The following is a 27,161-nucleotide window of genomic DNA, read 5'->3' as shown; positions in this document are numbered from 1 at the left end:
CGCGCTAAAGCTGGGAGCAGGCAGAGTAGCCGATTCCGTTGCAGGTAGGAGAAGCTGAGTCTGGCGTCACTGCTCGAGCCTTAAGCCGACTCCTCCAGGTGACGTAGGAGGTGGGGTGGGACTAGCCTGCGTGGCTAAGGTAGAGCTGATGAAATTGCTCAACGAGGTTAGCAGCGAAACACAGTGAAAACTCCCACGCTGAAGCTGGGAGCAGGCAGGGTAGCAGATTCCGTTGCAGGAAGGAGAAGTAGTGGATAATACATTGAAATCATTAGCTCAGTGTGCTGCAGCAGCCAAAAAAGCAAACAAAATGTTATGAATGGTGAATAAAACAGAGGATGTCATAATGCCTCTGCATCGCTCCATGGTGAGAGCACAGCTTGAATATTGTGTACAATTCTGGTTGCCGCATCTCAAGAAAGATATAGTTATGATGGAGAAGGTACAGAGAAGGGCAACCAAAATGATAAAGAGGATGGAACAGCTCCCCTTTGAGGAAAGGCTAAAAAGATTAGGGCTGTTCAGCTTGGGGGCAGATTTTAAAAGATTTACGCGCATAGCGGGCTTACGCATGCTGGGCCTATTTTCAAGAGGTCTGGCGGCACACGTTAAGCCTTGGGACGCATGTAAGTCCAGGGGCTTGAAAAAATGGGCGGGGATGGGGTGGGGTGGTGGTGTGGCCAGAGGCCTCTGCAGGGCTACTGGGCTGGGGGATCGCACGCCATCAGTTGGCCGGCGTGCGCAAGTTACGCCTGCCAGTAACTTCTACAACAAAGGTACGTGGGGGTTTTTTTAGGGCTGAGGGGCGGGACAGGTAGGGGAAGGGAGGGGGAAGGTGGGGGGGGGGGGAGGAATGTTACCTCCATGGCCTCTCCAATTTCGGAGCAGCCTCGGAGGGAACGGGGAAAGCTAGCTGGCCTCCCTGAGGGCTCGGCATGCGCAAGTTGCACTAGTGTGCACCCCTTTGTGCGTGCCAACCCCTGATTTTATAACATTTGCACGGCTGTGCGTGCATGTTATAGAATTGGGTGTACATTTTTGTGCGCAGGTTTTAAAATCTGCCCCTTGGAGAAGAGACTGCGGGGGGATAGGATAGAGGTCTTTAAAATCATGAGAGGTCTAGAAGGGGTAAATGTGAATCTGTTATTTACTCTTTCAGATAATAGAAGGACTAGGGGGCACTCCATGAAGTTAGCATGTAGCACATTTAAAACTAATCGGAGAATATTCTTTTTCACTCATCGCCTAGAATTTGTTGCCAGGGGATGTGGTTAGTGCAGTTAGTATAGTTGGGTTTAAAAAAGATTTGGATAAGTTCTTGGAGGAAAAGTCCATTATCTGGTAATAGTCAGGCTGACTTAGAAAATAGCCACTGCTATTACTAGCAACTGTAACATGGAATAGACTTAGGGGCAGATTTTATAAATCTGCTTACACGTGTACTTTTGTTCGTGCACCAGGCGCGAACAAGAGTACGCGTGATTTCAATAGATACGCGCGTAGCCGTGCGTATCCATTAAAATCCGGGTCGGCGCGCAAGGCTGCCCAAAATCGGCAGCCTGCACACGCCGAGCCACGCAGCCTGCCTCCATTCCCTCCAAGGCCGCTCCGAAATTGGAGCAGCCTCGGAGTGAACTTTCCTTCTCCCACCCCCCCGGCCCTATCTAAACCTCCCCCCTACCTCTATCACAAAATTTACGCCTGCTCGAAGCAGGCGTAACTTTGCGCGCACCGGGCCGGCTGCTGCGCTCCATGCTCCGGTCCGGGGGCTGGTCCAGGGGCCGCCGTCACTCCCGACATGCCCCCGAAATGCCGCGTCACTCCCGGCACACCCCCCCCCCCGATACGCCCCCCGACATGCCCCTCCATGCAAGCCCCGGGACTTACGCGCGTCCCAGGGCTTGTGCGCGCCGCCGAGCCTATGCAAAATAGGCTCGGCGCGCGCAAGGGGGGGTTTGGGATAGGTTTTCAGGGGGTACACGCATATCTTAGGTTAGGTAGGGGAAGGGAGATATGACTAGCCCCCACCATACTTTCTGACTCTCCCCTTTTTTCCCACTGCCTCCAATGCTGCGTGATACTGTAAATATGTAAATACTTCAGTTTTTTCATCCTCATGTTTTATACTTTATTTATTTTCTGTTGGTTAGCTTGTTTGCTTTTCCTTCTTTCCTTATCTAGTTTTGCATTATTGTAACCCCCATCCCCCCTGTCCTTGTTCATTGTATTTTTCCTCCTATCAGTTCTAATGTGAACCGGTGTGATGTTATACACTAACGTCGGTATATAAAAGTTTTAAATAAATAAATAAATCTTACGCGCGTACCCCTTTGAAAATCTACCCCTTAAGGGGTAAGTTTTAAAAGCCCTATGCACACCAAAGCCGGGAGATGTGCGTGTGTCTTGGGCCAGCGCGCACAGCACGGATTTTAAGTATCTCCTGAGACGTGCACAAATTGATAAGTTAAAAAAGGGCACTCGCTGCAGTATTTACCACAGGAAACTGGGGATTCTGAGCATAATATAGAGTAATTATCTGTTATAATAACTATATATTATACTGTTATCACCTTATCACTGTGTGTTTCAGAATCAACACTTTTGGCAGCTTCATAGGAACAGTATAAAAATAAGGTTAAATGGCAATCATTTCTGGGTAATTTATGCAATTAATTAGTCTCTAGTTTACAACAGATAGCAGGTGTACAATAAAAGGCATTGCTGGTTCTTGATGAAGCAAGGTTAGTGCAATAGGAAGAAAAATGGGGGTTATGCCTTCAGCCCCTTTATAATGCAGGATGAGGGAAAGGACCTTCACAAGTTTGACTGAGATCTGTAGATGCTTAACCAAAGTAATCATCTTAAACCTAGCTCGCATCTGACCTTGGTTAACCAATAATAACTCTGATTGGTTTGGATGTATCTGGAAATTAGCAGTTTAAAAATATTACAAGATGTTAGCGTAAAGAACCCTTGGATTCCTTACCAAAAGGAGTGAAGCAAATTCTTGGGGAGGTACACAGAGATTAATTAGCTGGAGCTTTGGGTTTTGCACTTCCATGTGGGAGAAGTAGACGGTGTGCTCAGAGCCTTCATGAATCCCTGCCACTATCTCAAAGCATTAAGCTTTCTAAGAGCTACATGTCCTATGCTGATCCAATTTTATTACTTTCCTGGCTTAGCCCTCTGGAGTCTCTCTAAGCAGAGACTCAGGGAAAGAAAGGAGCCATAGAGCCTTATCCCTGTGGTGTTTGTCCAGGTTTTGCCAGAAAAGGATATTATTTTGCCATCTTCCTGCCTCTTTTTTTTTATTGTCTTTTTTTGAGTAATATTTTTGTCTTTTTGTGTTCCTGAGGGGCCCATTGGCTCCAAGGCTGCTGGTTGGAGGAGAGATGCCTTTCCTTTTGAAAAGACTGGGAGATGAGGTGTTATCAAGGAAGAATGGACCTTCATCCATTTCCCAGTAAAAGAAGTTGAATTAAGTGTAAGAATTTGGTATGGATTCAGGGAGAATCATCAGAAAAGAGAGGTGTGATAAGGTGTCATCAGGTACCACACAGTTGGGAGGGGAGAATGTTGAAGACTAAAGGAAAGGTATGAAAATTGGAGCTTGTGATATTTGTAACCCCTGGCTGAGATAAAAACCTGGTGCTTCCCTCAAAGCCACAAAGAAATAATATAGACCATTTCTCCAGGGATAGCTTTTACTTCTGAGGCCCAAGGCTGCCTGTTGGTGGAAGCATAGTTTCAAGGTCCTTTTTCATTAACCAAAATACATGGCTCCTTTTCCACTCTCTGTAAACAGCACTGATAATCTCCACCGTCTATAGCAGTATAAATCATACTGAGAAACAATATGGTTTCCAACTTTTTTACTGATAGCTGATAAATTGACTGAAGAATCTTACAGCAATTAGATGTTAAATAAAATTGATGAACAACAATGAAGAAGAAAAATAAATAGATTTGTGATCTCATTCTTCTAGTAAAGTCTTTAAATTTATGGAAGCCAAATTCACAACAATTGATCTCATTCTCCTTTCTATTACTCAGATTGAAGAAGGCATAATCTTTCTTCCATCATCCCAAATTAATCTCAGTCTTCTTCCCACTGTAGAATGTTTAGAATTTAATCCCAATAACACAGCAAGTCCCAATTCTCATACTTTTCCTATAGTCTACTTAAATATCCCAGATATCCTCCTAGAAGCACCAAATAGACACTCTCAAGTGCAGCACATTTGAGTCAGGCGAAAAATTTAACTCTTGACAATACCGTCAACACCTTCCATTCTTCAGGTACAATGGATGATTTTAATAATAGGTTACAAATTACTTGTAATAGGTCTGACATTTCAATTTTGAGTTCTTTCAGAACCCTGGGGTGTATAATATCTGATCCAGGCGATTTGCTACTCTTCAGTTTGTCAATCTGGCCTACTATGTCTTCCAGGTTCACAGAGATTTGTTTCAGTTTGTCTGAATCATCTCCCTTGAAAACTGTCTCTGGAACAGGTATCTCCCCAACATCCTCATCAGTAAACACCGAAGCAAAAATTCATTAGGTCTTTCTGCGATGGCCTTATCTTCCCTACGTGCCCCTTTAACCCCTCAATCATCTAACGGTCCAACAAACTCCTTTGCAGGCTTCCTGCTTTGGATATATTTTAAAAAGTTTTTATTAAGAGTTTTTGCCTGTATGGCCAACTTCTTTTCAAAAATCTCTCATAGCCTGACTTATCAATGTTTTACATTTAACATGCCAATGCTTATGCTTTTTCGTGTTTGATGGTATTTTTTTTTTAACAATGTCCTTCTGAAATGATGGCACATGATTTGCAGTTCCCACATGGGGAAGACAAACCCAAACCTCTATTCATTAACGGGCAGATTTTAAAAGCCCTGCTCACGTAAATCCGCCCGGATTTACGCGAGTAGGGCCTTGCACACCGGCGCACCTATTTTCCATTGGCCGCCGGCGCGCGCAGAGCCCCGGGACGTGCGTAGGTCCCGGGGTTTTTCGAAGGGGGCGTGTCGGGGGCAGGACCGGATGACACAGCATTTCGGGGGTGGGGCGGGACCAGGGGCATGGCGGTGGCCCGGGGGCGTGGTCCAGGCCTCCGGACCAGCCCCTGCATCGAAAGACGGTGCGCCAGCAGTCCGCTGGCGCACGAAGATTTACGTCTGCTTCTCGCAGGCGTAAATCTAGGGACAAAGGTAAGGGGGGGGGGTTTAGATAGGGCCGGGGGGGTGGGTTAGGTAGAGGAAGGGAGGGGAAGGTGAGGGGAGGGCGAAAGAGTTCCCTCCGAGGCCGCTCCGATTTTGGAGCGGCCTCGGAGGGAACGGAGGCAGGCTGCACGGCTCAGCGTGCACAGGCTGCCCAAAATCGGCAGCCTTGCACGCGCCGATCCAGGATTTTAGAGGATACGCGTGGCTATGCGCGTATCTTATAAAATCCAGCGTACTTTTGTTTGCGCAAACAAAAGTACGCGATCGTGCTTTTTTTTAAAATCTACCCCTAAATTTCTTTGAACCTCTCCAGCTAGGTTCCTTACTCCCTAGTAGTCAATTGAGAGAATTTTTCCCCCATTCCCATAGAAGAAGTTGAGGACTAACCCCCTCATTTATTGAAATGCGCTAAGGCATTTTCGCATGTGAAAAGCCCCATTAACGCATGCGATAGGCCCTTACCGCATGCGATAGCACCATATCGTATGGTGTGAAGCAAATTTGAAAAACAGGAGGAGTTAGGGGAGGGGAGTGGGCTGGCCAGTCTGCGAAGTGCTATCTCACAGACTTAACCTTGATTTTAACTACACTTTTTCATTAGGATTAAGGTTTTAACGCATATTGTGATGTCTCCTGAAAGGCCTGTTTTAGTAGACTTGAGGCCCCTGGAACACCAGCCTAGCCATTGGGAGAGAGAGAGAAGAGAAAGAGAGAGGGAGAGAGAGAGAGGACTGATCTAAGTGAATTGGGAACGGATCTAAAATACAGGCAAAATCCCTGGCAATTGTGAACGAGTGTTCATATGCCATAGCCCAACTGCAGACATTTCCAATCGAGGTGAAAGCCCAAAGGAGCAGAAGGAAAAGGCTAGGACTAAACTAAACTAAACTAAACTAAAATAAAATAAAATAAACACTGACATTATCTCCACTAAAAACTAGGAGAGTTCTTTTACCTTCCTGTGAGAAAATGGTATTATTTAAAAGAATGCAGACTTCTACTCTGTCCTTTTCAATATAGGTAAATAATGTGATGGTTAGCATTGGTCACAGTTCAGTGATCTGTAAAGTATAGAAAGCATGAGCATACAGATGCAGTTCAGAAAGACTTCCATGCTTGTTTAAGTGGCAAAATCCAACCATTTGGCCTACAGCTTCTGCAACATTATAAAAAAAATAATACATTTTTTGGAGCGATTTTTTTTTTTTTTTTGTGCTGCTCCTATCATGCTGGTTCCTAAATATGTTTTTGTGAAGCATGTCATTAGAAAAAGAGGCGCGGAAGCCTTGGATGCAGGCATACAGCTGCGTCAAAACACAGCTGTGTCGGTGCTTTGGATTCGTGCACTATTCTGGATGTTTGAAGCTACACAAACTTCATTGAAGATGTGATTGTTCTTTCGAGAGCAAGATGTTTTCTGCAGTCGGGCTGCGATATTGTTTAGAAGTGAACTTTGACACGTGCCTTGTTTATTGCTACGTTGAGAAAGTTTAATAAGTGAATTTTCAAGAAGAAACCCATAATAATTATTTTATACAATATAAAAAAAATTGCTTGGCAAAAAATCTGATTTAAATTGTATTGGGGTGATGATAAAAACTCTACCAGTATAAAACGATATAAGAGTTGTATACTGTACTTGTGGTAATCACATTTTAAGAGTGCTTCTTGTATACACAGTTTACACACACACACATTTTTTGGGGGGAGGGGTGAAGGTATTTGGGGGTTTTTTTCACTATTTTTCCATTGTGTGTTTTATTTTTTTAAAAAAGGAGGACATAATTCTTTAAACAGCAGAGTGTGGTTTGTTTCATAATATGCCCAACAAAATGCAAAAAAAAAAAAAAAAAAGGAGTGGGGTATAAGATATTGTGAGCATCTGTCAGAACATAGGGTAAAGAATAACAAAAGAAAATTCATTGCAAAAGTTATAACAATATTACCAAAACAAACACTTAGCAAATTTCAGAAAACAAAATTAACATTTTGTTGGTTTCTGCTAGAGTAATTTACTGATAATATTAGAAATATATCTATATAACTTGGAAATCTGAGTAAATACCACTTTGAGATATTATCTATGGTTTTAGATATTTTTTTTCAGAAGATGCTGATGGGTTAAAATATACTGAGGTCTAGTAATCAGGTACAAGCACCGAGGAGACAGAATAGTTTGCCAGATTACTGTTAGTTTAGATATGCACTCTAATTGAGTTGAAATGATTGCAGCTATTCATATATATCTGTATCTATAGAAATAGAATCGTGTGTGTGTGTATCTATGTAATGGAAATTATCGCCTGGATGTCTCTGAAGGTAAAATCCCTGATCAGGCTGCTTACTGGCCAGGAATGGTAATGAAAAATGGGAAGGGAGACAAAATGGACTCGATGTTCCGTAGCACCAAATTTCAATCATTACACAGCGGGGCAGAGGAAATCGAAAAGAAAAAAAAATAATAATAATTGCCTGTATTGTGATAAGCTCTTTTCTTCTGCAAGGCCATATTCTCATTTTATTAAAATGTCCTTTCTTCCTTCTTCCCTCCCCTGCCCAGGTCTCATTCGATTGCAGGAGCTGATCAAGGCGCCGTCACGGTACAACCTGCGACTCAAAATCCGTCAACTCCCCCTTGACACAAAGGATGCGAAGCCGCTGCTGAAAGAGATGAAGAGGGGGAAAGAGTTCCACGTCATCTTTGACTGCAGCCATGACATGGCAGCAGGCATCTTAAAACAGGTAAACTCACCTCCGTTCAAATTGCTCAGTCTCTCTGACCTCTGGAAAATCCCAGTTCACATCAGCTTTCAGTCAGTCAGGAAACTGCATTGCTGCTCCTCTAGCATGGGATACATAAAGGGAAAATAAATTAGAAAATGTCCCTGAACTAATTTCAGTGCTGTGCCATTTCAGCTTAGCTGTTCACTGGAGGATAGAGAGGCGATAATCATATTCAGTCACTGGCCGGATTGCAAAGTTATTTGGATAAACTTATCTGAATAACTTTGGAGGGATATTCAGAAATGCAGCTGAACTACTGAATCTAGCTGGCTGTCCTAAAGATAATTGAATAACTTTATCCAGCTAACTTTAGGACAGTTCTTTGGTGTGCCCAGAGTTAGCAGGATGACTCCTCCCAGAAATGCCCCAGAAACGCCCCCACATTATCCACCTACATTGTAGCCTGATAATGAGCGATCCAGCTGCAGTTTAGTGCCCAAAATATTCAAAAGTCTGCATGTAGCTGAATAACTTGTCAGTTATGCCACTGAATATGTACCTCATAGTTTCCTTTAAAGATATAATTGCTTTTTTTTCAATTAGAAACATTGTATGTTAAATTATAAAATACCTGGAACAAGTCAAGCACTGTGATTTACTTCTGTCAGTATCACATGACCCTGCTTGCAAATCTATTATGGTGTACTGAACAATGTTATGATGGAAAACATAAAATTAAAGAGGTGAATTTTCAAAGGATTATGTGCATAACAAAATAGCTTGTACTGGCGTAATCGGTATTTTATAAAAGTCTAAAGTATGCTCGTACTTTGTTTGGCATGCACATATATGCATGTAAAAAAAGAGGTAGTCTAAGAATGTTTCAGGGTGAGACCAACAGTAAGTGCTTGTTGCTATTTTAAGACACTTATAAGGTCACTCCTCAATCTGCATCAGGGCCTCATTGCACATTAAATGGGATCTAATGCACACAGAAGCCCGACATTTATTGTATCATGCATTAGTATTTAAATAAGATAATGAGTATGCCAAACCAGGAAAATTATGCAAATGAGGGACTTCTACCGTATTTTGTGGAAAAATATCGCTTAATAATTCTGGATGTAACATGGGATATAACACCATTTTGATTTGTGGTAGGGTGGAAAAAAAGCTTTTATCACATGACGATGGCCATTATCATGGATAACATCATGAGCAATAAAAAGATGCCTTTGTAGGACATACCTACACAGCCCAGTTCCTAAAGTTACATTGTTAAGGGGAAGCGTGCTGGTAGTGGGATACTGTCTACTTTGGACTGCTCAACAATAACAACAAGAACTACTACAAGAGGCAAGGAAGGTTCAAATGCCTCCTAGGGAAGTACCCACTCTAGAGGCAGAGCTGCAAGTCCCTGCTAGTAGAGCACCCTGGCTCGTGTCAAGGCTTGCCTTGTTGGAGTGCATGTAGGTAGAACAGGGAGCACATCTTTCATCCATGCACCACATTGCTGGAGATGCCAGAGGACCACATGGTTATGAGGTATTGCCTCAGCTTTCAGGCTTTCATGGAATTATATCAAGAACTCAAAGGGGATCTGGATCTGGTCACAGAGAGGCTCTATGCTATCCCAGGCCTCACCAAACTATTCTGTGCTCTGCATTTTGTGGCATCTAGCTCATTCCAAGCAACAGTCGGGGTTGATGGGGGAATTTCCCAAACATATTTTTCCTGCTGTCTGAGCCATGTCATAACAGTTGCACATAGCTGCATTAATTGTTACATAAGATTCCCTCATGAAAGGCAGAACTTGCTGGACTTGAAGTGAGGTTTTTATTCCATTGCCAACTTTCCAAATGTTGTGGGAGCTACCGACTACACTCACAGAGCCATCATCCCACCCTGTGGCAGGGAGGAGATCTACCATAACAGAAAGCTCTTACACTCCATCAATGTGGAAGTGGTCTGTGACTGTCAACTGTGCATCCTCGATGTGGTCACCAGATACCCTGGATTTGTGGATAATTCCTTTATACTGTTGAAAATTTAAAAATCAGCTTCAAGGTGCTGCCCCAAGAACACACAGAGGTTGAAATTTAATACAAACAAATTCAAGTTTATTATTTAATATTGAAAACCAATCATATGAGACCTCTGGAAGACCCAGAGTGAGAGCTTCGTCTTTTTTTAAAGCTCTCCCTGCGTGTCTTAGCGTTTGTCAGTGAGTGATGACTTTTTATAGGTAAAACATACCATGATCCCTAATAGGACTTCATAGAGCAGTGGTTCTCAACCTTTCTAATGCCGTGACCCCGTAATACAGTTCCTCATGTTGCGGTGACCCCTCGCCCCGCCCTCGCCCTGCGAGGGCGGGGTGAGGGCGGGGCTTTGGTCATATGGGGCGGGGTTATGGATGGGGTTGGATTTTAGTGCATACTTATTTATTATGACATTTATAAACAGAACCACCATTCCTCATAAAACAATAAAATTAAGAAACATAAAGCATCAGTTATAATAGTAAAACCACACTAATAAAAGAATATTTTAAAATTACTGATAAATAGAATTTCTATTAATTAAAATCATATACATTTTTATAATTTCCCAAACACCAATAAAATATTTCAAAACAGCACATATATCAAATAACACACAATAATTAAAACTAATAAGGATTTTAAAAAGCCCCTGCTGTCCATACATGGGAGCTCTTGATTTCTAGTCACCCTGATATTGTCGAGGATTAGGAGGTTATCCTCTCTCTCTCACACATACTCTCACATGTCCATTCTCTCTCACACATACACTGTCACATACATACACATTCATGCTCTTATACCCACCATAACCTCTCGCTCTCACAGACACTGATACACTCTCAGGGTGTAAGACACTCTCTCCCCCCCCCCCCCACTCACACACACTCTTACTCCCCTGGATTTTCTCATACACACTCATGCTCTCACTCTTACTGGCTCCCTCACAACCTCAGAGCCTCTCAGATAAAACTCTATGCAGCAGAAATAATGCTGAATGTTGAGAATTGTGTTATGCAGACTAATCTGGAAAATGCACTAATTTCTACATGAGTCATAATGAATCAGTCCTCAGCTGCAGGCTTCAATTGATTATCCTGGCTCCCTTTAATTTAATGTTTGCCAAATACAGTTCATGTGTAACAGCAATCCTAATTCTCCACCAGATCAAGGTGATTTCACATCCCACTTCATACTTTGTCACCTCCAGCTGAGTCAAACAATTAATCTAATTACTGCCACTGCTGCCACGTGGCTATTGGGGAGGCGCTGATTGCTGCTATTGGCACTGAAGCCCATTCTGCTGCCTCCTCTGTGCAGGCCCCCTGGGTTTCCACTTCCTCCATGTTGATCTCGTACATTGTCTGATCCACCATAGAGAAAGTGCTACTCTTGCACATTCCCAAAGATTACATGTACCAATCAGTAAAAAGTAATTTATTTTTTTTTACATCTGCTTCCCTTTATTTTTTTGCCATTTCCTTTTATATTGCCTTTTTTTCTGTTTCTTTTCTCTCCACCTGTCTTCTTCCCTCAAACACACAGTCAGGTTCTGCACATGCATTTCTCTCTCAAACACACATACACACACAGGATCTCACTGTCACATGCTTTTTCTGTCATGCAATCATTCATACACACAGTCTCTCACTGGCACAGGCTGTCTGAGTCTCACACACAGGCTCTCTCACACCCCCATATGCTGCCTTGCTCAAGCACAGGCTCTCACTGTCACATGTTGTCTCTTTCACACACACACACAGAGGCTCTCACATGCTGTCTCTGCAAACACACACAGTCTCTCAATTCACTCTCACACACAATCTCTCAACTAATCTCATACACGCACACATACACACTCAGCCTCTCTCTCACCTCTGGGCCTCTTCTTTACGGGTTACAACAGGATGGGCTCTGCAGCGGCCCTGGTCTTCCCGGCCCCGCTGCTCCTCTTCTGCACGCGGCTGATGCGCCTCCTCCTTCCTGCCCGTGCGGCTCCGGCAACATTTGTCTTCCAGGGCAGGGCGGACAGGAAGTAAGTAGGAGGAGCACCGTGACGCGCTCCATTTTGGGGTTGGAGGAGGCAGGTCTCCAGCTTCGCCCCACCTCCCCGCAGCAGCCGCGGCACCACGGACCGGCAAAAAACCCCAACGGCCCGGTACTGGTCTGCGGACCGGGCCGTTGGGGTCGGTCTGCAGATCAGTTTTGGTCGAACGACCTGTGTTTTGGTCGAACGACCAAAACACAGGTCGTTCGACCAAAACACAGGCGACCCCTGTGTTTTGGTCGTTCGACCCCCGCCGGGGTCGCGACCCACAGGTTGAGAACCGCTGTCATAGAGTATCAGATACCACGTGTCCTGTGTCCAAATCAGTCAGACTATTTCTAAGATACCCTGGTCCCACCTCCCATATTGAGATCCAATTAGGCCTAGCGGATATCCACGTGTCTGCTGATTACTTTCCGTTCTTTATGTCAGTCTTTCCAGTCTTCTGATCAGACTCTTAATCTCATGGGGATCTCCAGTTACACTGGGCCCCTCAATTCGAGACAGTAGACTGTGAGATCATGGCCTGGTCCATGTGTTCATTGTGACCTCATGACCCTCCATCATATCTGAATAGGTCTGAATTCATTCCAAATATCTCCCAGAAGCCATTCAAGCTCAGGTCAGTCTGAGTTCCTTGCATGCCAGAAGTTTCAGTTAGGCCAGAAGGATTCTGGATAAGCTGAGTGAACCAAAGTCTGAGCCAAAGTCTTCATGTTAGGCTTCCCATATCTCAATATTTAAGCAATCTTGCCTGTTTAAACAATTTGAAGACGGCCTTTATGGTGACGGTTGGCTCATAGGTAAGAGCGTTCCTTCTTTCTATAATCTCTCCAGCTATGGAGGTAACATGGGAGGCTGTCAGGGATATGACTGCATCAATTACATGACCAGTGACTTGCAGTTAGGTCAACAAGCCATCATGCCAGGGCCCAGGTTTCTTTCTCCATGCTGAAGAGGCCTGGTAATGTTATGTATCCATACAAAGCACTTTCCACTAAGGTCAATGTGTGATCGAGCACTACTGATTTTCAACTTGTCAGCTTAAAACAAGTGGCAGTTCAAATCCTCTCTCTTGGAGCTGTTGAAATGTTACTTGTCTACCCAAAGCTTTTTGGATGCACAGTGCAGGGACTCCCAGGTAAGATGGGCCCTGTTAGTGCTTTGTTGGCCCAAAGCTAATTGTGCTCATATTGGTATCCTGTCTGCATCACTTCTGCTCTGACAGCCATGATGTCAGCCACAGTTTCTTCACCATCACAGGGATACACAAGTTCAGTCGAAGCTGTGGGATGTGCAGTTTGGCCCAATCCTATTCAGTATGTCATGTCTGACAAACGTGTATCTCTGGAGGACATACTGCAGAAAGCCATGAACAATCATACCACAAGGTTGATATCTTTCTGCAATGACAAGGGGGAGCTGAAACAAATAGCTTCAGTGTTATAGGAGTGCTAGAACTGGTAAAGATTGCAAAATGTACTCATTTTGTATGCACTCGAGATGCATTTTTCCATTCATGAAAATATGACACACCATAACAAAGTGCTATATCATGCATATAGTGTTACAGTAAAGGGCGGCATGGATTTAGGGTTTAGAAATAGCTTTTTGTAGCTCACGATAAGCTATAGCTTAACTTCTAGTGTTTTATAGCAAGCTGTGGTTGGCATCGAGATAAAGTCACAGGTGCTTGACTGATGCAGCTGTTCTCTCTTTGCCACAGGAGATTTAGGATATGGGTGTAGTACCTGGCTTCTCACACCCATCACTAATCTGAACATACCAGCAGAGACGAGGTACAAAGAGGCCTTATGTTCTACATGCTGTGTCATTGAACGCACCTTTGGAGTTCTCAAAAGTAGATTTCGCTGTTTGGACAAAACAGGGGGAGCTTTAATGTATGCCCCCACCCAGAGTAGCAGAGATAGTGCTTGTCTGCTGTGTATTTCATAATCTGGCACTACATTATGGCATCCCATTAGGCGGTTTTCCAGATCTACCTCAGGATCTTCCATGTCCCCCAGCAGAAGCAGGGGAGACCACACAGACAGCCATCTTTGTCAAAGCTTTATACAATGCTACTTTGCCTGTGAGTCATCATCTAGTCCTTCCACTTGCATGGAAGAAAGCCCAGTAGAATGGTTTTAACTGGTCACATCATTATCTTTCTTTTAATCACTTATCCTGTTTGGGTCAGTGTATAACAGAAAATACTTTGGTCTAGTTAGACAACATCTTGATCCTAGAGCTATTTTCATGGTCACAGGATAATGGGTTGAGGGAGTGTTCTGGGCTAGTGGGGGAGGGGGCAGAAGGATATAATTTTTTATAGACAGAGCACTACTTACCCACATATCTAAACAAGATATCCTGGTAAGTAGACAGTGAGCCAGTCACACCAGGCCAGATCACTTTAGGCTTATTCTGCTATGTTTAAACGCTGCCTGGTTAGGCCTACAGTTCCCCAGTCTTATGTAGCTGCATAAGTTTAAGGTGAATAGATTGGGTGGCACTTTTTTCTTGCTGAATATAGGGGACAGGTTCTGATGCTAAATGAAGCGGCATGACTTGTCCACTACCCAGCCTCATTATAATGGACCTCAGTGTACTTGCAGCCTGCTGGAATACTTGTCATCCCAAAAAGTAGCCTCTACATAAAGCTTATAGTACCTGCTTGCTGTGGACAATTGAGGAGTCACAGAGTTGTTGAGGACAGAGAGCTTCCACTGCCTAAGAGCAGAAAGTGATGAGGCCTGCTGTGGCATGGGACCAGGCAGACTTTCACACACTCCCTACAACCCCAGCAATGCCTTGGGTTGTTGATCAATAGATAGCTATGAGCTAGGTCTGATCTCTGTGTTTCCCTTATTGGCATACATTATTTAAGCACTTGTTTTCTTGACTTTAAAAATAGTGTATGCCAATAAGAGACATAAACAACACATGAATTTTGGAGCCTTTACAACTGTGTGCCTCAAGGGCCTTTTCCCTCCTGTGGCTGCACTGCATGTCCCTGGGGCTTTATGTCTGGGACCAGGGGTTTCCTGGGCGAAAGCTGTGGAAACAAAGAAGATATAAGTATGCATGCAATGTTTTGCATAAGATGTGCACTTTGCATCATTCAGTGTGAGCATCCTATGCAAAAAAGTGTGGACATCTGTAGCAGACATCATATTGTTAGGTGATGTGACTTGCCGGCCCCGGCTCACGCAGAATCCAGGGCTTCATCCTTCCCCTCGAACATGTCTGGTCTCAGGCCTTGAATCAGGTGCTCCTCCATTGGCGAGAGAACAGTTGGGCAAGGGGCTCCTCCTCTGGTCTGCTGCATGTATTTTTATATATATTTATTTATTACTTATACAATAATGCCAAAAAAATCATTCTTGTACAGAAACAAAGAAAAACATACAGAGGAATAGAAAAAAAAATTCAGTTTAAACAAGAAATATTTTCCAATTCTTAGCCCACAATTTTTGGGGGCGAGTGTAAGAAAAAATGTGAGGAATCATGTTATAAAGGGAAGAAAAAGAGGCTGAGACCTAGCTGAACTTAGGAAATACATTTATAGCCAACAGCATAAGGGACAGATAACATAGGAAAAGAGGCACTTAATGGAAAGATGGAAGATTGCTTTTGAGATATAAAATTAGTCAACTGCAAGGGGTCATAAAAGATTTATTTGACCCCTTGCAGCCTGATCACACATTTACAGGGGAAATTTAGCCCCAGGACGCAACATAAGAAACATTTTTCTTCTAAGCTGTGTAGATTTAGCCACATCAGGAAACATGTTAACACGAAAATTCAAAAAAGAGGACATTTTGGTATGAAAGAAATATCTCATCACCAAGTCCCAATCCGAGTCTACTACAAAGGTAGAAATCAAAGTTGTAGCACTAGTTTCAACAGTTCCAGAATTTTCCCCAAAAAACGTTATACTTAGGACATCCAAGGAAGGTTGTAATTCTAAATCCTGACCAGGATTTTTCGCTGATGGTAAATAATACACCTTAGCCAAAGGTGGTAGTATATTCTCTGGAATTTTCAGTACCTCCATAAAATATCTTCTTAGCATCTGAGAAGATGATACAGTTTTTTGCTTGGGAAAGTTTAATAGTCTGATGTTCCTAGATCTCACCACATTTTCTACAGATTCAGTTTTATATTGCAGGGCCATATGGCTTTTGTTGTGTTTGAGTCATTGTGGACCCTTGGTTGCAATGGAGATGACTCCGCCCACGGGGAGGAGCCCTTGGGGAACTACTGCGATAGGCTGACACAGAATGGATAGAGTCTTTATTGTACTGCTGTAGATAGATGGTGAAAGCAGAAAGGTAAGACACTGATCCACCAAGTGCCAGTATGCTCAACTGGCTCAGAAGTGTAGTCTCACCCAGATGTTCATGACAGGCAGGAGCCCGTAGTGTGGGTAACGCCGCAGCTGGTGGGTGGAGTTGGAGTGCCAGATCGTAGAGGTACTCACAGAATGAAGGCGTCTTCCTGGTGGTAGAATGATGGGACCGAAGGTCTGTGGTGCAGGATACAAAGGTAGATAGGCCCTCGAGGAGCAAGTACCCAATAGTCCAATATCCTGAAAGTAGAATAGAGAGAAAGACTCCCGAGTAGCGGTTGTCTTAGTTAGTGAGGAACCCCGAAGGGAAGTTGGAAGTGAGAGACCCCCAAGGAGTGGGTGTCTAGAGCTTCTTACTGGGGCGAGGCCCTTAGTGTGAAAGCAGCGTCTAAACGTGCAGCTTAGAGCAGTCAGAGTAGCGAAGCAAAGTTTTTGCTAACTCAAAGTGGTAGCGGAGGCAGAGGCTAGATGTACCCGGAGGTACTGACATCATGCGGTGGGGCCGCCCTTGAGGTTCCTGCCATGATGTGTATTTGAGCATAGGAGATGTGCACGCTCACACCCTAGGAGGCCATGGGAGTGAGCATGGCGGATGGGGATGTCCATGCTGGTTTGGAAACGCCAAGGCTTTCGGCACCGGAGGCAGCCATCTTGCCCAAAGAGAATGAAAAGGGAGAAAAAGAGAGGTAAGGCAGAGCGGTCACAGCCATCTGCGACCGGACGCAACAGCCTTTAGTTATATTCCAAACATTATCTTTAAGTGAAGAAATCTGAGGTTGACGTTCTGAAACTTGAGTAGATAGTTTTTCCAGATCTTTTTTAGAAGATTGTAGCTATTCAGTTGGAGACTGTTATGAAATAACAAACTGTCCAAGCTGAGAGGAAAGACCAGCAATTGCTTCCTAGATAGAATCAAGAGTGTTAACAACAGGATTAGCGAGAGAGAATTCTTCTATCCCTTTAGTTGTTACCTGAGGTGAGGGCAAATTCCCCACCAAGTCAGACACCAGCAAGGTAGAAGAAACACCATCTTGTTCAGTAAATGTGAGTATTCTTTTTGCCCCTTCAGCTTTCTCCAACATAGGCAGCATCAATCTCGCTGGCATATTCAATGTAGGTCCCAAAGACCCTTCTGGGCTAGAAGCCATGACAGCATGAAAAATAGACTTGATACCAGCACCTGGAATAGGCTGCACAGGAGGATAATGGCACTTCGGAGAGAGAGATGTATTAATGCTGCAAGTATTTATTCCGGCTTGCCACCTTGTTCTTTAGATGGACCTTTATAACCCTGTAGAGGTGGCCACCTGTTCTCCAGTCCTCTTTAATCCACTGTGCCAGGATATGGCCTGTGCAATAGTATATCATATCTAGGTCTTGGAAGCCCTGGATGTGTTCCCAGTCCAGTTGGCGAAGTGCAGGTGGTAATTTTCAATGATGCTGGCGATGAGCTGCTTGTTGCCCTCTATGCTAAACTTGTAGGTGCATAGACAAGGCTGAACTACTGCCTGGCTAATAGAGGGTCAGGTTGCCACTTCCATTTCTGGAGAGGTGTCACTTTCCTCACTCTTGCTCCCACTCCTCACTCCCCTCTCTTCCTCCCCCTCCTCTACCTGCCCTGACAAATCCCACTCCACTGTCCTCTCTGTCTTGCTCTATCCTGCCATCCTCTTTCCTCCACACTCACTTGCCTATACCCTTCCCCCTTCCCCTTCCCCCTTCCATCTCTTCCTATCCCTTCCCTCCTTCCTATCTCTACTTCTCCTATCTCTCCTGTCCTCCTCTTCCCTCCTGTCCTCTCTTCCCATGCCTACCACTACTCACCACAGCACTCCTCCACACCTTCAACATTCTTCCAACAGTCTTTCATACCTCCAATCCACCATTCCTCCTCACTCCTCCACACAAAAGGACAGACAGAGATACTGGACAAATGCTCAAAAACTTCCACACACAGTTAAAGACAAGAGACAAAGGTAAAGGAAAAGATGAAAACACTAAACAGGACACTCACTCAGGTAATCAATAGAAAAAGCTCCTAAACTCCCACTAACCAACCCTCTCTCTCCTCTCTCCAATGCCTGACACACCCTCAAAGAGGCAGCTACAGGAAGCCGGTAAATATATAAACAAAAAAACCCACACACAACTTCTAAAATGATGCACGACACAGTATTTACATACATGGTGCGATATGGCCTTATTTGCTTAACCACACCCATCTTTTTATCACTGCCTGCAAATGCACTATATTTCAGCTTTTCTTTACTGTGATTTTATGAATTATGCCTTAGCATATACATTTGGCAACTTACTGGCCTAATTCTAAGCCTGTTAATTATCTTGCATAATTGTTATAAACATGTTTATTGAATATTATTATCTGGGTGGGAGGTCTGGATGAGGCTGAAGAGCTAGGATGTTCTTGATGATCTGAATAAAGACTGGGCGAAATGGTGGAGTAATTAATAAATTGGTTAATTTCAATTACCCTCGCAGGTTTTAAAACATGCCGACTTACGTATGTAAATCAGGTTTTTTGCAAATAAATCCAACTTTATTTTTGCACATAAAATATATGCGCTTATATTTTTAAAATAGGTAGGAAAAGAACGTGTATTCAATGCATTGAAATACTCGCTTTTAATACATTGCATGTAGTCACACAAAAGCATACATAAATGTCTGTGTTCCGGGATAAAGAGATACGCGTATTTTATCATACATGCATATGTGTTATTTTCGAGTTATAAAATACTGTTGTAGATCTATGTATGGCCATATGTACGTGTATATGCCAACTTACATAGTTGTTTGAAAACTATCCTCGAAATTTGTAATATTGTTGTAAAAAAGATTAAGTGGTAAAATTCAGACTTTCTTTTTAGCTAGTAGTTCTCAAATCTGTCTTATAATCTGTTTGATTTTTAGGCTCTTTCCAATGAATATGCATGAAATGCTTTTACATTTTGGAAAATGTTTACCATGCTAAAGGGCCAGTGATACTTTTCCTCACCAAGTATTGCAGAAGTGGACCAAGGTGAAGTTGACGCTTCCCACAGGGAGGGGCCCTGCAGGTCCTCACTGTCAGCAGGCAAAGCTGGCTGGAGCAGAGGCCCAACAGAAATTTCACCAATTCCAGCCCTCATTCCTCTTAGCTTGAGGCCTCAGGTGCTGGGGCCAGTTGGACTTAGGTGCAGTCCTCTGTGAGGAGATGAATCCATCGCAGAAGGCATTGTTAGCAGTGGGAACAGAATGAAATTAGCCAGGTGGTTTGGGCAGACTGCAGCAGACAGCAGAGACAAGAGCAGGAAGAAGAGGTCACAGTAGGTGGAGTTCAATAACATGAGGAGCAAGCAGTGGTCACAAGGCAAGCAGAAGTCAAACGAGTCAAGGAGCAGTCCGAAGTCAAGCCAGGAATCCAAACAAAAACAAAGCCAGGGATCCGAACAGAGGTCAAGCCAAGTAGTCAATCCAAGGTGATAAGGCAAGGTAGAACAGCAGGATAGAACACAGAAGAAGGATGAGGAACTACAAGGCAGGAACTTCGAAGACACAAGAAGGAACTAGGAGACAAAGACAAGGCACTGGAACAGGAGCAGGAACTGGAAACAGGAACGAAGAGGCAATCAGCTACTCCAAGGAGTTCAATCTATTGCTGAGGCATCTGACACAGTATAGAACAGGCCTTATATAGTGGAAGGCCTGTGATATCATTTATGGGTGCCGTAGTGGATTTCCTGCCACAAGCCCTTTAAATGTTCCTGACCCGCACGCGTGCATGCCTAGGGATGCCCCACTCATCTGAGCAGCATTCATAGTGCAGCGCATTGGGCCTGCATGGTAACGGGCTGTGTCTTCGCCCATGGCCCAGCCGCGTTGTCAGTGAGCCCCATCTGACCCAGGGCTGGACGAAAGAGCAGCCGGTCATGGGACGGACATGTGATTGGCCAAATGCAACACCAAGATTGACACTTAACTTTTTAAAATCTACTGTGTTTTCTTTTGGATGCTGCTGCTGGTGCCAATTTACAGTATATTAAATGGTGGTCTGATGTTGCTAAATCAGTTTCAATGTCCACATATTTGATTGATGGACCTATTAATTTCTCTTCTTCAATTACAATAGATCAGAAAAAAAAAAACTATCAAGAAAGATTATCTTCTCTTATTTGTGACACCCATTACAAGTATATTGGCACCTCCTGTCCGGTCACTGTACATTAGAATGCACAAGATTACTGTTACTATCTTCTCATCTTGTTTCTGCACTCACAATTCCTGTAGCACTCCACCATAGATGTTACAACTTGCAAATTACTTTAGGACTGGATCACTGTCAATGCTGGCACACTGACATTGCCTGACTATATCTATTAGGAATGGGCATTTGGGAGAAATGTTATAGGAAATGAGACAACATTTCCTATTTCAGTTTGGATCAGTTTCAAAATGAAATAATTTAAATTCCAATGAAATTTTGTTACTCTTGTTTTGTTTTGAAAATCTAAAAAAAAAAAAAAAAAAGTCATCTGTTGAGCCTAAGCCTAGACCCTAGGCCAAAGCCTTGCCTAGGAAATAGGGTGAGACCCAAAGCAGGGGCTGACGCCTACTCTTGAGCATGACACCGGTGCCTAGGCCTAGGCCTAGGCCCAAGCCAGAGGCCAGGACTTCAACTAAACATAGGCTACAGACCGATACAGGGGCCGCAGCTCAAGGGATTTGATACCGTGAACAGGCCAAGGCCTGACGCTGGGGTTCTCAGCCTAGGCCAGGGCCTGGGCCTGGGCTGGAGGTCAGGTCCTGATGACTGGACCTAGGCTTGATGCCTGGGTATCTGGATCTCTTATCCAAACTGGGCCCCGGTGTGTGGCGTGGCCCAGGCCTTGGCCTAGACCCAGGTGTTAGAAAAAGGCCTCCGAACCTGAACCTTGCGTAGGACCTAGGTCGAGGTAGTGGCAACCTACTGTGGCCTTCATTTATGCAATGCCAAGGCTTCGGCCTGGGCCTAGGACTCATCTGCACATTCCCCTCGGACTAGGTAAATGAGATCCCAGAAATATCCTGGCCCCGGCATTGTTCCAGGTGGGAGAGTTGGCTGGTGAGTATGGGAGGCCTCGGGAAGCCCTATTAAAAAAAAAAAAAAAAAAAAAAAAAAAAATATATATATATATATATACCAAATAAACTAAACATTAAATGAAATGAAATGTGTGGGGGAAAAAAGAACCCAAAAACAAAACAAAGAAACGAGAAAAAAATGTACTTATGTACACCCTATCTTCTGCATGCTACTAATATACTGACTTGTGAAGCTTTCTTTTCTTCTGTGCACAAGATACTATTGTTCCAATAGAAAAAACAAAAACAAAAATAATCTATCCTGAACTAGATGCCTGTATAGGGCAGAATAAGAAAAGCTTTTATGTTGTAACTAATAGCCATTCTTTGTTTACCAGTAAGCCCAAGGAAGTACTAACAAGACTAGGTTAGTGGATGGGGGGAAGACCCATTCAAATTCCAGTTCCTCCCTTTGAGGGACCTGGGAATGGTCACCCCCCCAGGAGGCTTTATTTATTTATTTTTATTTATTTATTTAAAAGTCTTATATACCGCAACAATGGGTAGGTAAACTATCCGTCTAGGCGGTTCACATATTTGAACATGCATAATTTAGTCACATTTTAAAACATAATTACAATACTTGGTACATAACAAGATTTAACAGATTGAAGCTATAAGTTGTGTGAAGATTTTAATATAAATTATATGCACTGGAGAAAAGATGAGTTTTTAATAACTTCTTAAATTCTGAGCGATTGGCTGTCAGTCGAATCTGTTCTGGAAGTGAATTCCACATTTTTGGACCTGCTACGGAAAGTGCTCGATTGCGGGTTAACGATAAGGCAGCAGATTTTATTGTTGGTATTTCTAAGATACATTTATCTAAGGAACGGAGTTGCCTAGTCGGTCTATAAATTCTTAAAAGTGAGCATAGCCAAATAGCGTTAGGATTATAGAGCAGATTATGAATTGTGGATAAAACCTTGTAAGTTATTCGATATGGAATAGGAAGCCAATGTAAATATTGCAAAACAGGTGAAATATGGTCTCGTCGAGATACATTACACAACATTCGGGCTGCGGTATTCTGTATTAGCTGCAAAGGTTGTATAGTTGATTGTGGTAAGCCGAGATATAACGAATTGCAATAATCTAGTGAGGATAGAATTAGAGCTTGAGTAACCGAGCGGAAATCATTTGGAAGAAGTGGTTTCAGTTTTTATAACATAAATATTTTGTAGAATGATTTTTTTACAATCTTCTTCTTTATAACGGCTCTCTCCTGAGAGTCTGCAGGCAGTCCCTTATAAGTGTTTGGAGAGTTAGGAAGTAGTGAGGAGTTTACCTTTTTTGTGCTTTTCAGGCCCAGTCAGAGGAAACCAGCCTGGGATTCCTGACCAGGGTCGGGAGGGTGTTCCTGCCAGTCTGCTCGCTAGCTGGTTTGGATACACCTCCGGGTTGTTTTAGGGATTTTAAGATTTTCATGGTAGGAGCCTTGCTGGACACCTGGGCCTTTCCTGATGACACCCAGGGACCGGGGAATCGGAGGAGGTGACCCACTGCAAGGAGTAACTCTGGTGTTTTATTTGGTTAAGGAAAAAGGGACATTCAATTTAGCCATCCAGGAGGAAGATTTTTGGCTGCCCCTTCCTTTCTCCATAGGATCAGGGTAAGAAAACTTGCTTCCAGGATCCCTCCCATTGGAATTCCGATGAGAATAAGAAACTGAGATAAATGCAAAGTGAGGCAGAAGCTGCTGACTGAGTACAAAAACTGTAAAGAATTTAGAGGACACCAATCCAGAGTCTTCAGCCCTGGGGATTGACAAGAAATTACTCTCAACTTAAGTTTCCCTCCTCACCGGGACCTTCATCTCATCTAACCCAGTAGGTTGGTAGGATCCACTGTCCATTCAATAATTCCTGCACAGACAGAGGTGAATACCAGGGATGTGCATTTGTTTTCAACGATGTGTCATCTGCAACGAATAGGTCCCTATTTGTTTGATTTGGGGGTCCGTGAAACGCATGGCGATCCCCCAAGAATGAAACATATCATGTTTCATTCATTTGATTCACAGTGCTTTCTTAGCCTTTTGAAATAGGAGAAGGCCATGTGGGAGTATCCATAGCAACAACCAGCCCTTTCCTGTGAGTCATGTGACCTCACAGCCCTGTTATAGAGCGGGTCAGACAGGTTGGCAAGGAGACCAGAATGCCAACATAAAAGAGCAAATCATTTTTCTAATTCAACCAATCGCTGCTCTCAGTGCTCTGTGATGCTTTTCCTGCTGTATTTCTACCTTAAGCAAGCATAACACAGTGCACTTTTTTCTTGGGTTCTATCTGAGAAGGTTGTTTGCTGTTTGAGCTCTCTCAGAGTGTCTCAGATCTTTATTCAATTGCTATTGCTAGTTTGCTACAATTAATTTTCTATTGCTGAAAAAGATATTTGTTCTTTTTTGCTGCTGTGCCTGCCAGGCAGCCGGGCTTCTTTTTACTGCACTCTTTTTTTATTGAACTACTTGTTGACTATCGGTCTTGTGCCGGTATTTAGCCTTAGATGGTGTTTGCCATCCACTTTCGGCTGCATTCACAAACAACCCAACTCTGAGAAGACCTGGTCCCGGCGCGCCGGGGGCCACTACTACTGGCTAATAGGGATGTGAATCGTGTACCCGATTGTCTTAACGATCGGGTTCGGCTAGAGGGAGAAAATAATCTGATCAGTGGTGATGTGAATCGGTTCCAATTCACATTGTTAATTTTTTTTTTTTAGTGAGGCCTGACCCTTTAAAATTGACCCCTTACCTTCCCCCACACTCCCAAACCCCCCCAAAACTTTTTACGAGTACCTGGTGGTCCAGTGGGGGCACAGGGACCAATCTCCCGCTCTCGGGCCATCGGCGCCATTTTGGCTGCCACTCAAAAATGGTGCCGATGGCCCGATAAAAAAAAAAACAAACCACCCGACCCTTTAAAAATGACCCCTTAGCTTCCCCCACCCTCCCGAGCCCCCCAAAACATTTTAAAATTACCTGGTGGTCTAGTGGTGGTCCCGGGAGCGATCTCCCGTTCTCGCGCCGTCGGCTGCCATTCATAAAGATGGCGCCGATGGCCCTTGGCCCTTATCATGTGACAGGGTATCCGTGCCATTGGCCGGCCCCTGTCACATGGTAGGAGCACTGGCTGGCCAGCGCCATCCAGTGCTCCTACCATGTGACAGGGGCCGGCCAATGGCATGGATACCCTGTCACATGGTAAGGCATGGATACCCTGTCTCATGGTAATCTTTGACTGAGTCAAAGATTTTAAAGTATTATCCACTATGATGCCTAGATCTTTTTCCTGGGTGGTAGCTCCTAATATGGAACCTAACATCATGTAACTACAGCAAGGGTTATTTTTCCCTATATGCAACACCTTGCACTTGTCCACATTAAATTTCATCTGCCATTTGGATGCCCAATCTTCCAGTCTTGCAAGGTCTTCCTGTAATATATCACAATCCTTAACTACTCTGAATAATTTTGTATCTGCAAATTTGATAACCTCACTCATGTATTCCTTTCCAGATTATTTATATGTATATATTGAAAAGCACCGGTCTAAGAACAGATCCCTGACGCACTTCACTGTTTACCCTTTTCCACTGAGAAAATTGACCATTTAATCCTACTCTGTTTCTTGTCTTTTAACCAGTTTGTAATCCACAAAAGGACATTATCTCCTATCCCATGACTTTTTAGTTTCTTAGAAGCCTCTCATGAGGGACTTTGTCAAACGCCTTCTGAAAATCCAAATACACTATGGGGCGGATTTTCAGAGCCCTGCTCGCGTAAATCCGCCCAAAACTGGGCGGATTTACGCGAGCAGGGCCCTGCGCGCCGGTGAGCCTATTTTACATAGGCTCACCGGCGCGCGCAGAACCCCGGGACTCGCGTAAGTCCCGGGGTTTTCGGAGTGGGCGTGTCGGGAGGCGTGTCGGGGGCGGGGCCGGAGCGCGCGGCATTGCGGGGGCGTGTCGGCAGCGTTTTGGGGGCGGGTACGGGGGCGTGGCTACGGCCCGGGGGCGTGGCCGCGCCCTCCATACCCGCCCCCAGGTCGCGGCCCGGCGCGCAGGAGGCCCGCTGGCGCGCGGGGATTTACGCCTCCCTCCGGGAGGCGTAAATCCCCCGACAAAGGTAGGATGGGGGTTTAGACAGGGCCGGGCGGCTGGGTTAGGTAGGGGAAGAGAGGGGAAGGTGAGGGGAGGGCAAAGGAAAGTTCCCTTCTAGGCCGCTCCGATTTCGGAGCGGCCTAGGAGGGAACGGGGGTAGGCTGCGCGGCTCGGCGCGCGCAGGCTATACGAAATCGATAGCCTTGCGCGCGCCGATCCAGGATTTTAGCCGATACGCGCGACTACGCGCGTATCTACTAAAATCCAGCGTACTTTTGTTTGCGCCTGGAGCGCAAACAAAAGTAGGCTGTTCGCGCTCGTCTGAAAATCTACCCCTATATCTACCCGTTCACCTTTATCCACATGTTTATTAACCCTTTTAAAAAAATGAAGCAGATTTGTTAGGCAAGACACCCTTGGATAAATCCATGTTGACTGTGTCCCATTAAATCATGTCTTTCTATATGCTCTACGATTTTGATCTTAAGAATAGTTTCCACTATTTTTCCCGGCACTGAAGTCAGGCTCACTGGTCTATAGTTACCCGGATAGCCTCTGGAGCTTTTTTTAAATATTGGGGTTACATTGGCCACCCTCTAGTCTTCAGATACAATGGATGATTTCATTGATAGGTTACAAATTTTAACTAATAGATCAGAAATTTCATTTTTGAGTTCCTTCAGTACCCTAGGATGCATACCATCTGGTCCAGGTGATTTGCTACTCTTTAGGTTGTCAATCTGGCCTACTACATCTTCCAGGTTCACAGTGATTTCGGTCAGTTCGTCTGAATCATCACCCCTGAAAACCTTACTTCCACATATTTGTCCTTTTAGAAATCTCAAATATTTTATGACTTGAGTACTGCAAGAGTATGTAATTCTCATTGTATTTCTTCACAAACAACAAGCAGAAACTATCTCAAAGTTTGTGGTTCGCAGATCAAATTTACAGAAAGTTTACCTTTCCCAGATCGTGTCTGCATCATATAAATCTGAATGCCTGGGAAGGAAGAGATTCAGATATGAAAAGACATCTGTCCACATCCTGCTTTATTTTACACTATTAAACCCTATAAAATATATCTGTTTCTTTTCCAAAGTAGAAATATTTTTTTTTACATTTGTCCTAGGGGCCTTCAGTTAAGTAGTCAGTATGCTGATTGTGTTACCTTCTTGCATAATCCATCTTCAAAAAACTGAGCTCAGTATCCTTGATTAAAACTTGAAGTCATAAAGAACCCAAACGGTCATGTATCAGGGAGCAACTGCATTGGCTTTATTCTGTTCCATAACTTAATTTGAACTTTTAATACTATTACCATTATTTGGCATGGTGCTGTCAGGAGAAACAGAAACGTATGTTTCTTTTTCGCTTCCATCTTTGGAATAAGAACAAGGATGCTGATAAGTTTAATTAATGTTGAAGGTATATGGCCTAAGCACTTGAAGAAAAGCAGGTTCATGCTCTAGTATTGTTCAAGCATTGATTTTAACTGAATTATACTTTTCCCACAGTGCAAGCTTGCTGATCAGTAGAGTAC

The 27,161-nt window shown here is 43.9% G+C and overlaps 1 protein-coding gene across 1 annotated transcript in view; it reads left to right on the top strand.

Moving 5' to 3' along the window:
* The window catches only part of GRIK2 (glutamate ionotropic receptor kainate type subunit 2), a 1,473,996-nt gene that overhangs the window by 485,708 nt on the left and 961,127 nt on the right, over window positions 1–27,161 (top strand). Inside the window, exon 4 of the mRNA XM_029595353.1 lies at window positions 7,790–7,971. Coding sequence (XP_029451213.1) covers window positions 7,790–7,971 — 182 coding nt within the window. The remainder of the gene's footprint in view (window positions 1–7,789; window positions 7,972–27,161) is intronic.

The sequence above is a fragment of the Rhinatrema bivittatum genome, chromosome 3 (assembly GCF_901001135.1).
Source record: "Rhinatrema bivittatum chromosome 3, aRhiBiv1.1, whole genome shotgun sequence".
Classification (NCBI taxonomy): domain Eukaryota; kingdom Metazoa; phylum Chordata; class Amphibia; order Gymnophiona; family Rhinatrematidae; genus Rhinatrema; species Rhinatrema bivittatum.
The sequence above is the reverse complement of the archived record's forward strand: the minus strand, read 5'-3'. Positions and strand labels throughout refer to the sequence as shown.